General features: G+C 39.1%; 1 protein-coding gene across 1 annotated transcript; it reads right to left on the bottom strand.

Annotated features, from left to right (window-relative positions):
- Positions 1–1,286: 1,286 nt before the first annotated feature.
- LOC147170246 (insulin-like growth factor-binding protein 4) lies at positions 1,287–19,209 on the bottom strand. Its single transcript, XM_086083920.1, has 4 exons — positions 18,395–19,209; positions 7,462–7,625; positions 5,527–5,652; positions 1,287–3,560 (listed from the first exon to the last, which is right to left on the bottom strand). Exons 1-4 carry the CDS (start codon positions 18,750–18,752, stop codon positions 3,423–3,425), a joined length of 786 nt encoding a protein of 261 aa, XP_085940046.1. The 5' UTR covers positions 18,753–19,209; the 3' UTR covers positions 1,287–3,422.
- Between the last annotated feature and the right edge of the window lie 305 nt (positions 19,210–19,514).

Raw genomic sequence — 19,514 nt, 5'->3', positions numbered from 1 at the left:
GCCTCTTCCGTTTCAAAAAGAAAGGTAACTGAAACCAGAGGAAAAGAGGTAACTCTAGCCTGTTTCATAAAAAGAGGTAATTTAAGCTCTAGGTCAGTTACCGTAGTAACAGTGTCCATGAACCTAACCTGGTCGGTTGCAGGTATTTCACAATGAACCTCAAGTTTTTCCCTGTCCCCGCCTCTTTTCAGCCACACACGACATTTAATTTCCTCATTCATAAAGTCCGCTGCGGCGAGTTTTTGCGTAAATACGCCTATAGTCTGTAGCATAAAGTCCACTTTTGTCACAAACATGGCAATGACACTATTGATGAAGGTGCCGCAATATTACGCAGGGAATTAAATATTCGTCGCAAGATTGTTATCAATGCACTTCCTCGTTTCCATGGTGACTCGACCAATCGGGGCTCCATTGATGTGGTCTTTTTAGTAGATATGTAACGATAACGGCGATATTGTGATATTGCAATAATTAAACTGCCACAATATATCATCGTCGTCATGTCATGATATTAAAAGCACATATTTTTAAAAAGTCAAGTTGATTTCCATTTGTGCAGTTCTAGCACCCTCTGGTGGCTAGTTTTTTAGTGCAGTTTAATTTTCACAAGGCATGTTTTGACCCTGCTATGTTTAAAATCCACGCTATTGGACAGATGATGGGGCACGTAATATGCTTCTGAACCGAGTCAATATGTGGAGGAACTCAATGTGTGCGTGCATTAGCAAGTAAGTGCCTCAATATTAAGTGTTATTAGAGATTTTAGGTTGTTTATATGTATTGCTGTTATGTACAAAAGCACAATAATGTTGTTGTTTTTTTAGTATGAGCTCATTTTTTTACAATATTGTGACCATTTTTTGTACTGCCAACCTTCCCACAATATCGTGATAATTATCCTATCGTGATTTTTGGATATCGTTACATCCCTACTTTTTAGTGTAGTGGCAACGCCAGGTGAAACTACTGTGCGTTGATATAACTACCACAAATTAGCTGTCCTGGAACCAAAAACGCTGGGTATGTCAACTTGCTGTTCAGGGTTAGTCTCGGTGTTTGTTGAACATGCTTTGTGAAATGGACCCCTGATCAGATTATATTGGTTTTTTTGTGTCTTTTGTTTTCTTGATTGATGACGAGCAGGTGAATAATGTGATGGTTTGAGTCACCATGCATGCAATGTAGTCTATTGTCAGCATATAAAAAAGGGACATCAATGCTACAATGTATCCATAATTAGTGACCAAATGACAGTATATGTCAAGTAATGACAACATCAGCAATGTGGTTTATAAAATGTTTTAATTAATGCTTTACAAAGTTTAAAAAATTAACAATAATATGGATGCAAAACTCGCTTTCAGATTGTTGATCACTTCAGTGTTTGAATATAGCTTGTCCTGTTGTGGACAAGACACACAAGATCTCTTTTCAGCCTCTGGCTGATTTTTGTGCATGCAAACATGACGTCAATTGCTACACATTCTATTGTTAAGAAATGTGGTTACAGTTCAGTACAGCAAAGTTAAAGACATACAGCTTAAATGCATCGTTTATTTAGTTAGAATACTTTCAGCGAATCAAGGCCAAGACCATTTGTTAGCTTTCTGAAAGACAGAAGCAGTTGGGCAGATAAATGTGTTTGACTCGAGTTAACAAATAGTCTATGTGCAGTTCCGCCTTCAATACCAACATCATAATTAGTAGTCTTTGGGAAATTTCACTTCTTTTGGTCTGTGGTATTTCAAAAGCCATTGTTTTGATTCTCTCTCTCTCTTTCTGTCTTACCAACTCTTGTCTTAATGTCAGTTTCTTGTGGTTAGTGAGCCAACTTAAGATGCTTTAACAAAATAACAGCAGATTGTTTTTATTTGGTTTGATTAATGAGTCAAACAAACAACCCCCCCCCCCCCTTTTTTTCTCTTACATTTCCCAACCAAGCTTTTTTTGTTTTTGTTTTTAATTATGAGTGTTAGGGCTTCATATTTTACTAGGACCTTTCATATTTCCTTGGTCTGAATTACAGGCAAACTTAAATAGTGTTGAGTCATAAAAAAGACAGAGTGAGTCAAGCATCTTCTTTATATAAAGTTGAGAAATGCGTCAGTCTGTTTATGTTCTTTTGTATAGAAAAGGGGACTGCATTCACTTTTACTTTGAATGTAAATTTCACATTACTTTTCCATATTTATAGGTGAATTAAACCCGTGTTGTAATTTTAGTTATGTCGGCCTAGAAATCTGCATATGTAGAAAAAATAAAATAAGTTTCCTTTAGAAGTTAATAACTACAGTAGCTTCTTCTATTACTGCTCTATAGACAACCTTTATTCTTGGGCTTTTATCAACTTACCATGAAGTGGCCTTTAAAGCACTTTTCCCTATACTGTACCTTGAAAACTATTCCCACACTATTATAGAATCTAAAACAATTTAGTTATGTATGCGATGATGATTTACCACCAAGATCTATTTCATAAAACTTAAGTCACTCTGCTTGTGTTCGTGTGTAGGACACGTTGGATCTGTATTTTCCAATAATGGCCAATGACGAGCATATTAAATAATTGCTCTTCCAAGTCCAAATCAAACATGGTCCAAAAAATACAGATTGTGTATGTGTTGGCACAAGCAGTACATCCCACCACCCAAGTATTATATCAAACATTCTAAAGAAAGTGTGCATGTTAATACTGTATATCACATACAGCGCACATGTCATTTAGCAAATTAGCTGCAGCTGGAGAAATAAGATTATCATATCAACACTTAGTAGATATTTTTTTAGCCAGTCCAGTGTGCTAAAGACAGGCTGTTGGCAAAAAGATTTATAACAGGGAGAAAAATCAAATATTTTCTCTGCGCTCACATGGCAACAATTTAGTCTTATGCTTTTTCAAACTGCTCTTACAGTTCACGTTTGCATAGCTGTAAAAAGCAGATCATTTGGTTTCTTTTTTTCTTTTCTTTTTTCCTTTAGTTCATTTGGTTGCTAATGGAAGAAGAGCCTGGCCTTTCTCATTTTGTACTAAGTGGATGAACTGTACAAGTATACTATGGTTAGTTTTCAGATCTTTATCTATTTAATAGCAGAGAAAATGAAATATTTCCCTTTTGTGCATTTTTTTTCCTGCCACCCGTTAAAGCATGTACAGTATCAAATGACTACAGGTCGTAACTTCACATCAGAGAACCAATACATGACAAGTGCCCAAATGACTCACATACACACAAGAAACAAAAAAACAGCAACAAAAGACTCATTTCAATGTCAAACTCATTCCTTTTGTTGCAGTAGCTCAAGTACCGCAGGCCTCAAATGAAGTGAGACTGTGGGGTATTTCCTTACGTAGATCTGCTCTTAAGCACCAGTGGAACTAAGCTGCTCCTGTACCCACATGGAATCCCTTGCTGTGCTGTTCAATCCCTCAGAGTAGCAGTCATTAACTGGTGGCAGTCCAGTTCTCCACGCAGCTCTAGCGGGCCAGGCAGTCTCATGCCTGTCTTCTGATCCACGCACCAGCACTTTCCTCGCTGACCATCACGGGCTGGATGGCACTGTGGGCAGAAATGAGGGTCATTCTTAACCTCCTTTATCACCGTGTCACATTAATGTACGCTGTAATGTAGTGTCTGATTGCTTTTTGGTTTCCATGTAGTCACTTAACAGAGCGCAGCAGCCTAGCAAGCTGCTTTCTTTTGTTTTATTACAACAATGATCATCAGTTTTCCACTATGCCTTTTTCTGTTATCATACACCAGTTACCATAATTTGGTCTGCTGCATTATTCAAACCACACGCAAATTTGTTCAACTTGACTAAACATTTTGCTATCAACACCATTGGTGTGGGTTGTAAGGCAAATAGTATTTATATTAGGGGTGTCAGGCGATAATTTTTTTTAATCGTAATTAATCGCATGACTTCAATAGTTAACTCACGATTAATCACAAATTTTATATCTATTCTAAATGTGCAATAAAAGATTTTGTTCTAAGTTTTCATACTCTTGTTAACATAAAAGTGTAAACAAATATTAAACTAATAGAAATATGGCAGCATCTGTTAGTCATTGATACAGAGTTGGCTACTCGTGGTTGTTGTGGGCTACCTGGCCTGCGGTAACTCCTGGTGTACTGTATATACCAGGGTACACCAATTCCGGTCCTCGAGGTCCAACGTCCAGCAGGTGTTAGATGTTTCCGCCCACTAGCACAACTGATTCATACAATCAGCTCATCACCATTCCTGGTAACGATCCTGATCTTTAGTATCAGGTGTGTTGGTAGGCGCAAACATCTAAAACCGGACCGGAATTGGTGAACCCTGGTATAAATACTGTAGTTTTGTCTCTGCGGTGGGTGACTTACTTGCTGGCTTGAACCTTGAAATTGATTTTCATCTGTGTGAAAGCTTTTGTGCATTTGTTGGGCTGTCGTGTAATTTGTGACATTGTCACATCATGACAGTGGCTGAGACTCCACTCGTGAAATCTGTGGCATAAACCCAACCCACTCACTGCGAGTGTGCAGTGGAGACTTGCACAGTTCAGTTGATCTCACCCCAATCCCATCCCCAATTGATTGGCGACTGGTGTAATGGAAAAGCAACAGTAGCCAGGACAGGCCTATCTGGAACCTGTAAGCAGCTTTAGTCGAGTATTGAGCCTTCTTGACTGATAATACCAGATGTATATGTCTTAATGAATAACTGACTCTCAAAGTGTTAAATGTTATAACTGAAGCACTGGAGATTTTTTTCTATGCTTCCCACAGTACAACATAGATAAAAGTGTTGACAATATTTTGGACTCCATATTTTCATAAGGTCTTTAAGGCAAGTTAACAACCTAATAACTCGTTCATAAAATGTTCTTAGTTGTCCCTCCTGACATGTGCTTTACTTCCCAGTACTTTTTATCGCAGTTTCTAACAATCAACAGATTACTGTGAAATTCTGCAGACAGGGATACTTGAACCATGTTGCACAATCAGTAGAAGTCGGTCTGGTGAGGACGTGTGCCTTTCCAGAACTTTGCTTTGATTGCATACAAAGCTCAAAGCAATCTTATCTCCAGTCTTAAGTCTCTTGACGCTTGCTCGCTCACTCTATTATCATGCTTATCTGAATTGTTGCAGAATCTTGGCAAAACTAAAAAATAACCAAATTAAAAAAAAACGCCCAAAATGTCCAAAAGCTAATAGCATCCATTGTTGCAATGCAATGAGTCGTGAGCAGTTAAGTAGAATGCATTTTATATGCACTCTTGATTTCTGAAAGGAAAGGAAATCATTTTTGTGTGGGATTAGAAAAAAAGAGGCCTTGGTGATCTCAAAGGAGTGTCTACTTGGACATGTTTTTGTTGACTTTGTACTCAAAACATTCAATCTGCTGCCGGCATGTTTTATATTCTGGCTCAGAGACTGCTGATGTAGTTTGAAAGGAACTACTTGATGTATAAATATCAGCCTCTCATTTTCTGTTCGATTGATAACAGCCAGGAATTGCGTGCATGTCACAGACCTGTTTGGTGTGGAAATCTCCATTCTTGTCACAGTTGGGAATGGGAATTGTGAAGAGATCATCATGAGTGCGGGAATTGGACGCCAATCTGTCCAGTGCTCTCTGGAGCTCAGCACGACATGGAGCCTGAGGGGAACACCATTGGCAGTTTATATTCAACTTGCAAATGTGTACAATACCATTGTGCTCATTCTCATCCAGTGTGCTTCCAGTTCCAGTGTACATCATGTTCACTTGTGAAAACAAAATTGGTGTAATCTTTTACTATCTCATCTATTGTGTATGTATGAAATAATTTTGCAAAACATTAATAAATACATAGATTGTGATTTATATCCATTATTTTTAATTTTTTGGTGTTACAATAGGGGTGTTTGTTCATGGGCAAATGCTTACATTGTTTTTTGGGGGGGGAGTTTAAAAGGTAAGTTAACCTTAAACATTTATTGACAATAATATGTTATATGGAACATCCCTAGTCTAAACATGACATTCTAATTAATATTACATTTGTGGATTATGAGTTATGTGACAGAAATCCAGCCGTTTTGATCTATTTTAGGCGGCGGCCATTTTGCCACTTGCTGTCGACTGACCAATCGCAGTTCAGCTGTTTTCTGAAGCTGAGCTGCGATTGGTTGTTGTCTGAGACCCGAGCTACTGTGATGTCATTTTCACTTGACAGCAAGTGACAAAATGGCCGCCTTCTGACATTGATAAAAAGAAAGCTGCTGGTTGGTGCTTAACTCATATTCCACTAATGCAATTTTAACCAGAATACCGTATTTATACTAGTGGGGCTACATTGAAGAACATATTATTGCCAATAATTTTTTGGGGGGGTTGACTTCCCCTTTAATAGTCCTTGGAGACCTAAACACCCACCTGAATGAAGTATCAACCCTCGGCGCATATGTACAGGGCAACTTCTTTTCCTGCGCTAAGCCATGATTGGTTGTTAGCAGAGCCCAGAGCAAGTGTGATGTCATGTTCAGTCGATATGCCACAAACGCAATATAAATCAGAATGCCGTTGTGTTGAAATAATCTGCTGAACAGCACTGACTGATATTTCTGCCCATGGGCATGCTAAATTACTATCAGCTCCTCTTGACAGGCTGTTGCATCGAGTTAAGCTGTTTGTTAAAAGTCTTACCTTACCAGTGTGTTTGCCTTTATTTATCCAATATTTGACAATTATATGACATAGTTACCCATTTGAATGTGAATAAAGAACTTCAATTCATTTAATTCATTTAGTATAGCATGATGGTCTTGACCCGCCTCAACAAACTAGCGCTGAGCGAATGTACAACAATGATACTTTCAGCTTGCGCCCCAACAGGTTAGTAAGAACACCTTTAGTTTCCTGTCAGAATTTATATTTTCTATGGTATACTATATTACAAAATACTACCATAAATGTGGGCCATTGATTGCAAACAAGATTTGTTAATTGGTTACCCACAAAAAAAAGTAGTTTTTAAATCAAATTTATTAAAGTACATTTAGCACAAATAAGTAGACCCCGAGAAAAAGACTGACATCTTGTTAATTCCAGGCCTAGCGGACACGTTTCGATCCATAACAGTCATGGAGGTCATAGAAAATACTAGATGTAGTCGTTTTCATTGTGGGATGCATTAATTTTTTGCATTAGTGAATTTGATTAAACTGAAGATTTTGTAATATTGGCTTTCTATTACAACCTTACTTTCATGTTGAGAGTTAAGGGCATATCCTACAGAAATCATTTTATCAACGTTTGGTAAATTTATCAGGTTTTGAGTGTACATGATTAAGTACAGTACCTCACCAACATTGCACTTTTACTGTCATTCACTCCCTAGAAGTCACTCATGCACCAAAGTTTGGGAAACACTGCTCCAGAGATGAACTACTGTGAGTGTCATTCTCCGAATGTGCTTTTGCTTACCAGCGCCGCCTTGGCTTCCTCCCTCGCTGTGTTGCTTCTCTGATTTGTTGATTTTGGTGGGTGTCGGGCCAGGGTCTTCTGTATGCAGCGTTTGTCTTGTGGACTGCATCGAATATTGCTGTTGTTTGGGTGCTCGGGGATGATTTCATCCTGCCGTTCCATCACTAAAGGCAACAAGAAACAAATCAATCTGTCAGACTTTGAGTATGTCAAAGTTACTTTCCTCCTGTTTTAATACGTGTGGTGCTATGTTCACTGCCGGGTGCTTCATATTAATTGCAGCCATGCCATGATTTATTAGGCAGTTTAAATGACAGAACCCCTGTTGCGGCCTGTACCACATTCAACTCTGTGTGCCGAGTTCTGTGGCCCTTCAGGCAGCCAGCTGCTTCCTGAGGAAATGTCCCCTCCCTCTTCATCCTCCATCTCTCCAGATGGAGGTTGTTAAAGTGTATTTGCACTGTCATATTCTAAGTGGGCACTGCTGTGTATGCTTATATGCATGTGCTCCTCACGTTCATTTCACCTGTGGCTTATGAGACTTGGCAGTGTTTTGTTCTTCCAGCTTATTACCCGTGGCGTTTTATAGACTGGCACTGGAATCAAAGCAGGCTAAACTGTAAAAGCTGTAGATCTGCGCTCTGCTTGCTACACAAGATCACTGCCAGGCATCCAATTAAACACTCTTGGCAAAGAGAAAGAAAGAGAGGGCGGTTCTGTTGCCTGCATGCTAACCCCTTGCATGGGGATTTTGCTTTGGATTTCTTTTTTTATGATTGGCTGGCACCCAGTTCAGGGTGTACCCCGCCTACTGCCCCCAGACAGCTGGGATAGGCTCCAGCACCCCCACGACCTTTGTGAGGGAAAGTCGTACAGATAATGGATGGATGCATATGTTGTCTTAGTTTTTGCAAGTTGTGTCAGTATTATAAGAGCACGGTGTTACTTTTTGACTGTTGACATCAAAACAATGAATTTGCTTTTTCATGTAAAGAATACATTAGACATACAGTATATTAACACAAATGTTGCAGTAAGCCTCCCGTGTAAAGAATTATGATTTAGCAAACTGTCTATCTTGGCGTGTCTGGGGTAATTGTGCCGATTCTGTTTATTTTTTGGCTCGCTGCTTTTAATCTTTGCTCATCAGCACTTCCTATCGCAAGCGCCAGCATTGTTTCAGTTGTTTCCTACATCCAAAGTTGTAAATTCTTCTCTTTTGTCTGTTCATACTTCCGATTGCATGCAGCTTTACTGGATTTAAGGAGTGGGTCAAGAGTGAGATGTCTTGTTTGTTGCTTCAATTGCTGTTTTTCTTGTGGGAAGTCAACACTACTTTGATTAGGATAATGAATGGGATCTTCTCTTTTTGATACTCTTTAATGTACCATTATTTCAATAACATAATTACTACAGTGTTATTTTCCCTAGTTACTAGTGAAATTGCACCAATGTGGTTTATTCTGATGAAGATCAATGGAATATTTGTCTGACTGTGTACACCTTCTCTAAATAGAACAAAAAGTCCAACATTTCCCATTGCAATTATTTTGCCTTTGTTCAGCTATGCACACTCTTAATATTCTTAGGTCCAACGTAACCCAAATTGAATGAAATAGCTAAACCAGCGCTGGGTCCAATAGGGACAGAGCTGGGCTATTTACGCCCAGTGGGTCTACATGGGCTCAGAATTTGATCAACCACGTTAAGTCAAGATTTTGATCCAAGAAGGGGTAGACACTACCCATACTGACTAGTTAAAGTTATCAAGAATTTAGTTACCAGGTTATCAGTACAGCTGTGGTTAAAAAAAATCATACTCATTTTATGCTCAATGTTTTCTAAGAAGAAGCAACTTTCCCCATCAGGGGTCACTACAGCGAATCACTTGCATGATGTTTGACCCTAATGTTGGTGGGCCCTCCTCCCTGATCAGGACTTGAACCCTGATTCCTGTGTTCTAAGTCAGTGGTGTTACCAGTGAGCAATCCAACCACAACCAACATTTCTGAAGAATTAAGGCGCATGAGATTTTTTTCTACTTCATTACAAAGGCGACCAGCTTCAGCTCTTCCGCCCACCTAAATCCAATCTTCAACCCAATCTGCTGAGCCCAAATAATTAACCCAAGGCTATAACCTATTTAGATGAACAGTTGTACTAAATCTAAGGATGAACGCCAGCTGACTCAAGATGAGGTCAAATCAGTTCAAATATGTTCAGCACTTTGCTGTTTTTGTTCATTTTGGGCCTGCTTGTGGAGTGATACACAACCACTAACTGCTAAATCAGAGAACCCCTCAGTCCATTCCTCAGATTGACTTGACATTTCTGTGGTCTACAAAAATATCCTTTGGGACACAAAGAATAAGTGTACAAAAAACATGATGTTTTTGATTTATTGTTAAAAATGAAACACCAAGGCAAGGTCAATATGTGTTTTCTTTACTTTCCTTACATCTGACCGAATAACTATACTATTGGCTTAAAAGCAAATGACCCAGGCTGGCTGTGGTAGCCTGAGTCAAAGGTCAGCTCTCTCAGAATATGTTACTCATCAGCGCTCTTTGTGATGTCCACCTCAACTCCCTCAGAGCAAGTCAATAAAGCAACCAGACACCCTTAAAGCAAGTCTCTGTGAAGTACTGAAAGTCACATATTTCAGGAATTCTTGCTAATGCTGCGAACATTTCACTGCAGAAGGGTCTCAGCAAACGATTGATACTGATTCGGAGGGATTCATAGTCCTTATTTAACCCTATAAAGCCTGAACCATGAAATATATGAGGAAAAATTCTGATTATTTGTAAATAGAGTATGTATTGTTCCTTTTGAACAAACCAAAACTTCTTCTTTTTTTTTAATCAACTTCCAGTTATGACTTTTAATTTGTATCATATTTGATACGTCAGGTCACAATGCTTTAAATTCGTACATTTATAACTGTCAAAAAACATAATAATAAAAAAGATATATCAAACATATTAGTATTTCCAAAAATAAGAAAGAACATTTCCCAATATTAATAAGTAAGTATAGGTGTCTCTCCTTTCTCAATTGGGGTGACCTTGCAAGGTCACTGGAAAAGCCATTAGCTGGGTGATACTGCCCTCTAATGGATTATCTGTGCAATGTTTGTGTCAGATCATATACGTCAGGGTTTTAATGGGAAAAAATATTATACTCATGAAATAGAGGGCTCAAAATGTCTTGTGTTTAATATATGATTGGCTTTATAGGATTTTAAAGGAAAATGTGCCATATACATTAACAAGATGGCTGCACCTGATTTAGCTGCTAGTTTTCATCTGTTTGCTATTTAATTGTGTTGCATCACACATCCATGCATTTTCTATACCACTTATCCTATTCAGGGTCACAGAGAGCTATAGCCTATCACAGCTGACATCAGGAAAAAGGCAGACTACATGTCACAAGGCATGTATGGTATAATACAGGCAACCATTCACACTGACTGAATGAGACCTGAGCCCACACATTCTGCACAGAAGCCAGGATAGTGAACCGCTACACCATCATTGACCAGTTTAACACATCTTAATGTCACATTTTTATGTGTGTTTTATAGCTCTGAATGTCTTGAATTTATGTATTTCTAATAGGCACTAGACCTGCCACTGCCATGGTTGAAATGTAGTTTGCTTTGGATCACGAGCCTCGTTTTTTTCCACTGCACTTCTGTTTTTTCTGTTCCCTTCAGTGTGGTCCAACTTAATCTTGGTTTCATCTTCAAAGAACCTCATTCCAGAGCTGTGAGGATGTTTAAAGCCCACTGCATTTTTCAAAGATGTTTCTTAATTTTTGTCTTCTCAATCAACTAGTTACTTTTGTAGGTCAAATCAAAGCTGAAAGGCTTCACTTCAGTTGTACTGTCAAGTTTGTCAAAAATAAATGAAGGAAAAACAAGTGCAATAGATAGATATTACATCATTTCATATATAGGTTTACAGTCCACGTAAAGAAAAAACACTAATCAAGCCAAGAATAATTGGGCTAAAGAAAGAAAACAATTATATTTCTCATGGGAGGATAAGAGTAATTAATTACATGTTTCATGTGCACAGGTTATTTAGTAAAAACTGATTTTCTTTTCATTTGTTTTGTTTTTGGTTTCTTGTTAATTATCTGGCAGAAAACGTCTCCCAGACATTCTTCAAGGAAACGGGAACACCCTTTTCAGAGTCATCATTAAATGTTGCCAAAGCAGCAAACCACTCTAAACATAGGCCTACCATCCAAAAGTATTGAAACAGCAAGGTCAATTCCTTTGTTTTTGTTGTATTCTAAAGACATTTGGGATTCCGATCAAAAGATGAATATTTTGTGGTATTTACATCTCTAGATGTGTTAAACAACTCAGGACAGAGCACCTTTAGTTTGAACCCACCCACTTTACATATGAGCAAAAATATTGGAACATGTGACTGATGGGATTTGTAGGTGCTCAGGTGTTGCCTTTTAGATTGATTGCTTGAACATTAAATTGGCTTGAACATTAGATTTTGGCTTTGGGCTTCACCTGACAATGTTGCATTTGCTGTTAAGCATGAAGAACAGAGCGCTGCCAGAGAAAAGCAAACTATTTTACTGTAGAACTGAGAGACATTTTTAAAAAATCGATCATATTGCACAAACATTGAACATGGCCAATACTGTACAATTTGTAATGTGCTTTAAAGAAAGAGACTACTGGTGTACTGAGCAACATACATCAAACAGGTCGACCAGGGGTATCAACAGCAGTTGATGACAGAAATACTGTGAGATCTATAATGAAACACTCAAAAACAACAGTGAGTGACATCACGGCCAACCTCCACAGGGCAGTGGTGAAGGTATTACAATCCACTGTTTAAAAAAGAGAAGAATTATACAGGCAATATCACAAGATGTAAAGCACTCATCAGCAAAAAGAATCCGAACGATTAGGCTTTGCAAAGAAGTACACAGATGAGCCACAAAATTTTAAGAACAAAGTTTTATGGTCTGATGAGACCAACATTAACCACTACTAACGTGATGGAAAGGCCAAAGTATGGAGAAAGAAAAAGAGCTGCTAATGATCCAACTGGAACGGGGTCACTAGTCCTTATTGATGACTTATGATGGTAGCAGGAGAATGAATTCCACAAAACCATTTTGTCTGGCAATTTACAGAAAAATGCATGCAAACTAATCAGAAGAAGCTTCTTTATGCAACAAGACAATGATCCAAAACACACTGCCAACACAACTAAGGACTTCATCAAGAGGAAAAAGTGAAAGTTCTTTGACTGGCCAAGTCAATCACCGGACGTTAAGCACCAAGTAGCACATGTCCTTGGGGCTGTTCCAAAAACAGCTCACCAGTGACGGGGCATGGTGATTTTCAAGGAAATAAACAATGGGAACACTTTATTGAAATAATGTGTTGCACATGTATTGGTATTTATCTTTCCCAATTATTGTGACAAATCAGGGGCATCACATAAATGACAAATTCTTAATAATAACTAGGGCTGCCTCTAACAAATCTTTTTTTTAATTGATTATCCTATCGATTAACTCCATTGATTACTCGGGTAACCGCACTGTCCCCTGTTTTGTGGTCAGCTTAGCCAAGTTAGCCGATTTTTTATCCCAATCTCTAATAATAGAAATAATAATAATAATAATAATAATAATAATAATAAATGAGCTAATTTGTTATTTCAGAAGTGTATATCAAATGGTTGCCCTTCGCACTAATTAGTAGCCAAGATATAGCTCTCAACTTCAAAGAGGTGGTGACCCTTGCAGTAGAACGTGCATTTTACCTCCTGAAGATGAAAGTGAAGGGAGAACCTCCAGAAACTTGAAAACAAGAACTTGAAGAGGCAGCAGGAAAGGCCTGGAAAAGCATTTAAGTCGATGGGTTACAAGCTTGCAGGCTAGTTGCAGGTATTGCAAAAAAGCCTTAAAAAGTAGCCTGTCCTGATAAAAATTTGTTTTAACACATTTCGATGTAGCCTGAATAATAAGAAATTAAAGCTGGAATTCTGAACTTATGTCTCATATAAGCTAATAACATAATTCTTTTGAAAAGGACTGCAGCCTGGTCCAAGTCTATAAAGCAGTTGTCAAAACATTCTTTTAGTAGAATCCCTGTAAAAGTGTGCTGTAAAAGAGCAATGAAAGCAGGGAGTTCTCTTAAGTTGCTAAAGCCAAAAGAGAATAGTAAATCAACAGAAATTTCCAAAAGGGAAAAACCTGCTGCTTCATTGCCACATGCTGCTCTGACCACTTCCCAGTGTTCCAGTTGATGCCAAAACAGATTTCCAGGTGTAGGCCTATACTGTGTTTTGAGCCAGGAATCCACCAAGAGCAGGGCAGGCACGGTTTGTTTGATAGATTGTTGATTTATTCCACAAGAAACAATACACTACATCTGAAAAGAATTGAATAAGGCACATGCCGTCATTGTACAGGATTCTTTTGAACTTCAAATATTTTTTTTAATTCTTAAAATAAAAGGACTGGGCAAGGACCACAGCAAGTAACGATTAATGTAAAAATGATTAAGTAATCTTAGTAGCATCCAGCAGATTTTTGGCTGTTCTGTACCATTAATGAAAAACAATTCAGTAGCCTTGTCGTCCAATATTCCACATGAAATTTTTGAACACCGATTAACCAACTACAAATACAGAATAAAAAGTCTTCCAGATGGATCATCATCTGAATAAACAGTTTCTTCTTAACAAATGTCTTTTGGATCAAAGCTTTTGTGAGCTGAAAACAAACCATGTTTTGTGAACTGCAGACCAGTGTGCGTTTTACCACATTAAGCCTCCTGTGGGATTCACACTTTCCTCTGGGTTCTGTAAGAAATCTAATTATTTATTAAGGAGAAAAAATACTTAATGTAATGTCATACCAGGAATATAATTACAAGTAAAGGACATTTGAAGTTGTTGTTCAGGTCAAGCTGAAGCTCTATTTATTTATTTATTTTTGCATTACTGATCTGTGCATATATATTAGGGATGTTCACTTTTTTTTTGATCAGTACAAGTACTCAACTCTCGAATAACCAACACCGATACCAAGTAACCGATACCATTAATACTTTTGATACATACAATTTCTATTAAACTAATGACAGATCATTTTAAAGAAAAACTTTTCATTTATCTCTGAAAAAAGGCAGAACACTCAATCTGCAATAAATAACATAAAGTCCAAAATAACATAAACAACAAACTCTGAACAAAAGCGCAACTCCCTGAGTTTTAGTCTTTGTTTAAAACAATTGAAGTTAACTGTCAACTGTTAACTGTTAAGCATGACACTATGAAGTTGGAAAATAGGGCCAGGTGATACAGCTGAACATTTAATTTACATTGTAAATATTTCATGATGATGAATTGATTAATAGATATTTTCTTTAACCTATTCAAAATAAGAAAAATATTAAATGGATTAATGATCAAATACAACCATTCAGAGAGGAAAAATAGACCTCATGGATGCACTGAATAATTAAACATAATTTCACAATAATAATCATAATCATAATATTTTTTTCAGTCGATGAAAGCAGGCAAATGTGCAAAATAAGTGTATGCAAGAAATACTGTAATGCATAACGTCATCATACTGTACCACCCAAATTGAACTAGCAAATAAAGATACAGTACAATTTTAGAAGTAGGAATGCACTCTAAGCATTCAAATAAATCTTACAAACATACATAAATAGACAGAAATGGCATCTTAATGGGCATATGGGAGGATGGACATGGATGGAATTCAAAAGAGAAAAAACACTCAGCCATGCAGATACTTAGTTAGCAGATAAACATGTAGATTTGGGTAGCAACACACAAATAATGCACTGTAAGCATAAGTATTAACCTCCTAAACAAACAGTCGATATATTTACAGAAATTGCATCTAAAAATATCACACACATTTATTAAATATATTAGATAGACTGTTGAATGTCAGCATGTGGAGTACATGTGTGATCAAACATTTTTACGGACTATATAAAGCAAAACAGAAATGACTGCCTGCATCAATTAATGGGTGCAGTCGCGTGAGGCACGAAAGAGCCTATGATTCATCGCAGCCGCTCTTCAATTCTCCTCCATTTATTTAAACAGGAAATACGAAAAGATAAATAATGTTAAGCACGGGCCAGAGAACTCAAACGGAAAATAATTTAATGTCATCATTATTAGGTTCATATACGTATTAGTGTTGTCAAGCACAACTGCACTATTTTCCTGTACAATTTTTCTACTTATAAAGCTTATAAGTGATATTTACTTAAGTAAAATCTTGGAATGAATGCAAAATTATAAAAATAGAAAGTCAATTCAGATTCAAAGTCTGTTCTAATAGCTTAACTTTGTGATGGACGGCTCAATGTGCATTTCATTTGTGTTGCAATGATTCTCTTTTCCGTGCATTGTAAGCTTGGTGTAAGCTAGCAGGGTTGGTGTCTGAATCCCTATGATCTCCTAGGCCAGAGATTGTCTGTCTTTCCGAAAGTTCAATGTTGGATTGTTTGTGGATTTCTTGGCTGCAGCACTACAAGGGGTCCCGGTGCACGAAAGGACAGCAAGTAGCTAGTACTCCTGCATGAGAGACACAGCTGAACAAATGCACTGCAGCACTCCAAGTAAGCAAATACACAACACCAATGGCATGTATGAAATCCTCAATTAATATCAAGAGAACAAACACATTTAACAATACTATTTCTATAACATGCTGTTTTTTTAAGAGAAATTTAAAGGCTGAATCTTCACACACTTACATTTATGATCTTGTGCTTTTTTTGTCTGCATACTTTTAAGCGTTTTATCCCTTACATCTGTATCCATTTGTAAATATTATTGTTTAGTTTTTCCAAAAAAGGAAGAATTTCTGCGTCCTACCGGTGAAGACTTGACAGGAATGTGGGCCCAGATGCCAACACACACATACACAATGACTTATTCTGAGTATTAGGATAGACAGGTTTTCATAGAAGTCACTAAATCACTAAACCTGTCTTAAACCTTGTCATAGGATAGAAGACGGTTCTTGGGAGTTGGTTACAATGGAAATGTGGTGGAAATAATAAATACATGTTTTGCAGACAAATATGCTCCTTTGACCCTGGCCACTCATCATTGTCTTCAGTCAGCTGTTGAGACCTGCTCCTATCACAGATTCTTTCACAGTGAATTCTCTTGGATTTTTAAAACCCTCTTCTATTTTTATCTAGTGTGTTCGCTGTTGCTAAGCGTGAAGCTGTGCCCGACACGTATTCAGGAGATTCGCCCCCCCTTGTTTAATAACGCAAGTAAATCTGCTTTCACCTTTCTCCTGTGCTCATTTTTACTGGCTCAACACTGCAATAAATATATCAATCATTCTTGTGCAGTGGATCTGAGTTGCTGCCCAGAAGAACTGATTTACATGGTTTTAGGCACATCTCCCCCACTTTGTTATGATCCCAAGGGTAATAAGAAGCATCGAGCAGAACAGAACTGTGAGTTCGAATTTCAGTGCATCACAAAAGAGACTTTTGAACTGAGCAGAGTAACCTTTGGCCTTTAACAATAAGTTCCATCCCCTTCATATACAATTTGCAGTCAAGTCGTTGTTGTAGAAACTCAGAATCTGGTCAGCGCAAGGACAGCCTCCTCTTTTTTTATCATGCGCTAAACAGCTTTCCTCGTCTTTCTGATTCCATTTAGTCACGCTATGTGCTGGCCTAACCTATGCTGGCCCTGCACGGAGAGCAGAAGGCTCTCATTTCAGCTCTGGCAGAATGAGTGCTGATGAGCTCATCCTCCTGCAGGAGCTGGACGCGGTGGGCGATGCATTCGAAGGCTTGTTAGGGCTTGGGGTGGGGGTGAGGGGCAGTGGAAACAGATGCTGCACTGGAGATGAGTGTCCTGGGAGTTTTATAATGACTGATCCAAGTCTTTGTTGTTCTGGCTGGAGACGAAAGTGCGTGCATTTACCAGTTTATTCAAGCAACACGGGACCAGTATGTGGCGAGTTGGGATCAAATCAAAGAACCATGTCCGTTACGCTTAATAACAATTTTAGCACAAAGAAAATCATGGAAATCAACACCACTCAATTTGTTTCCAATAGAAGATACTATTACATCATTAGGGAGAAGTTAAAGTCCATTGAACTGGAAAGGGATCTGCAGATAAGGCATCCTACAGTGTAGACGTAAAAACAGATCTAAATGTGTGCAGGCGGACAACAACAAAGAGGAGAATACGAACTCTGTCTGGAGGTGTGTGATCCAGACGTCAGGGAGAGACGCAAATATAAACCGTTTGCAGCGCTGGGATGAGGAATGAAAAAGCACCAAGTGAATTACTGATTGCAGCGCGCTCTATTAGCCCCAGACTGGCCACACTCCATTACAGTCTTTTGATACGGCAGCTTTTATTGCCTCCTCGCAGTACATACACACACTACACACACAGGCGTAGACTCTCACATTCCCACAACCACCACAATGTTTTTCACTGCCTGCACAATCTCACATCTGATCACATCATACACCTTGTAATATCACTTAAATACATGCATATTTTGACAAATATAACTTGAGGGTCAAAAGGTCACACGGACCGCACGCTCGAGCAGCAGATGTCTCCAGCATGAGCTCCTCGTGCGTACACGCCTACGCCAGCTATCACCACAGCACTCTGCTTTGGATCCTGCTGCAGGGCCCCTTTCGCAGCAAGTGGCTGCAAGACAACAGGGGACCTGTGTGCATACCCCCAACTGGCCATGCATAAGGAGCTGCTGTGTGGGCAGGAGCTAAGATCAGTGTAAACAACACTTCTCAAAGCACTCACAGGTAACCTCAATATCCAACACAAAGCAACACCCCGCATTCATTGTTAGTGACTGACTTGAAGCTCACCTGAGTTTTCCTCCACCTCCCTTTCATCGGTGCACACCCCCTGGCCATGCATGAGCGAGTGCAGCGGTCTCTCGATACCCTGTGGCGGGTAGCAGTGCAGGCCGGTTCCACATCGTGGCGAGTAGACGCCACAGTGTGCCCCCTTGGGCAGGGCGCATGTGGGGCAGCAGCCGCAGCCAGGTTCGCGAACCGTCTCCTCACAGTTTTCCGGCAGTTGACAGCTGGCTAACCTCTCCTCAGAACACACCGGGCAGCGGATGGCCTGGTCGGACAAGCACAGTGCCACTAGCATCAAAGTGGCAAAAGCCCACAGGCCCCAGTAGGATGGCGCCAGCGCCACAGCACCCTCACGCACCATGGCAGTCCTATTTACTGGTCACCTTACGTTCCTGAGCTTTAGATCACTTTTCTAATTCCAGACAACAGATTGAAGCTGAACGAGGGGACGGGAGTTGAGAGAAACTCTTTGTCAAGGATGGTCTTTGATATTTTCAGCTAGGGACACAATGCCTTGTCTGTGATGCTTCTCTGTCCCACTGATTCAATGGAACGGCATTGGAATAGAAGCTTGCTCTTGATCTGCTCAGCTGGCGGATGCAGTGATGATAAGAACTAGCTTTTGTTGTGTTCAAATAAATATCCACCGGCGTCTTCTTCAAGTCCAGAGCACGTTCTGCTGAAGCCAAAAATGAGGTCTACAAGTGTCCAGATGCAAAATCATCAAAAGGCAATGTTTTGAATAACAACTGCTGTCTCTCCTCTTGCTGGTGTGCAGTGCAAAGAACTGGCGCCTGAGAATGGCTCAACTTGAGTGGCTCTCTTTGGACTTTATACTGGTCTATGGACACGCCTCTTTTTACAGTGAGAGAGAAGCTGAAAGGCTCAGCAGAGAAAAGCCAGACTAAAGCTCTCTCTCTCTGTCTCCTACCCACAAACACAATCTTACTCGCTCTCCCTTGTTCTTTTCTCAACCTTGACAGCACAAAGAAGGAAATGGCAGAATTCTGCCCCGCTGGTTTGCAAATGCAACTCACAAAATGTTTGGGACGCAGAACAAACAAGTTGAACAGACCCCTAATCTACCTGTGAGACCATAACAAGAGCAAACGTGTGTGCTCAT

Source organism: Leptonotus elevatus, chromosome 8 (genome assembly GCF_054856555.1).
Source record: "Leptonotus elevatus isolate MCC_2025b chromosome 8, RoL_Lele_1.0, whole genome shotgun sequence".
NCBI lineage: Eukaryota > Metazoa > Chordata > Actinopteri > Syngnathiformes > Syngnathidae > Leptonotus > Leptonotus elevatus.
Note: the sequence above shows the minus strand (reverse complement) of the source record. Positions and strands in the feature narration are given on the sequence as shown.

What these genes read in the sequence shown, in the direction of transcription:
- LOC147170246 (XM_086083920.1), bottom strand. Translation starts at nt 18,752, where the DNA reads ATGGTGCGTGAGGGTGCTGTGGCGCTGGCGCCATCCTACTGGGGCCTG. An exon ending in GGAGGTGGAGGAAAACTCAG is followed by an intron (nt 7,626 to 18,394) that starts GTGAGCTTCAAG and finishes TGTTGCCTTTAG; the next exon opens with TGATGGAACGGCAGGATGAA. An exon ending in GAGATTTCCACACCAAACAG is followed by an intron (nt 3,561 to 5,526) that starts GTCTGTGACATG and finishes TTCTGCCCACAG; the next exon opens with TGCCATCCAGCCCGTGATGG.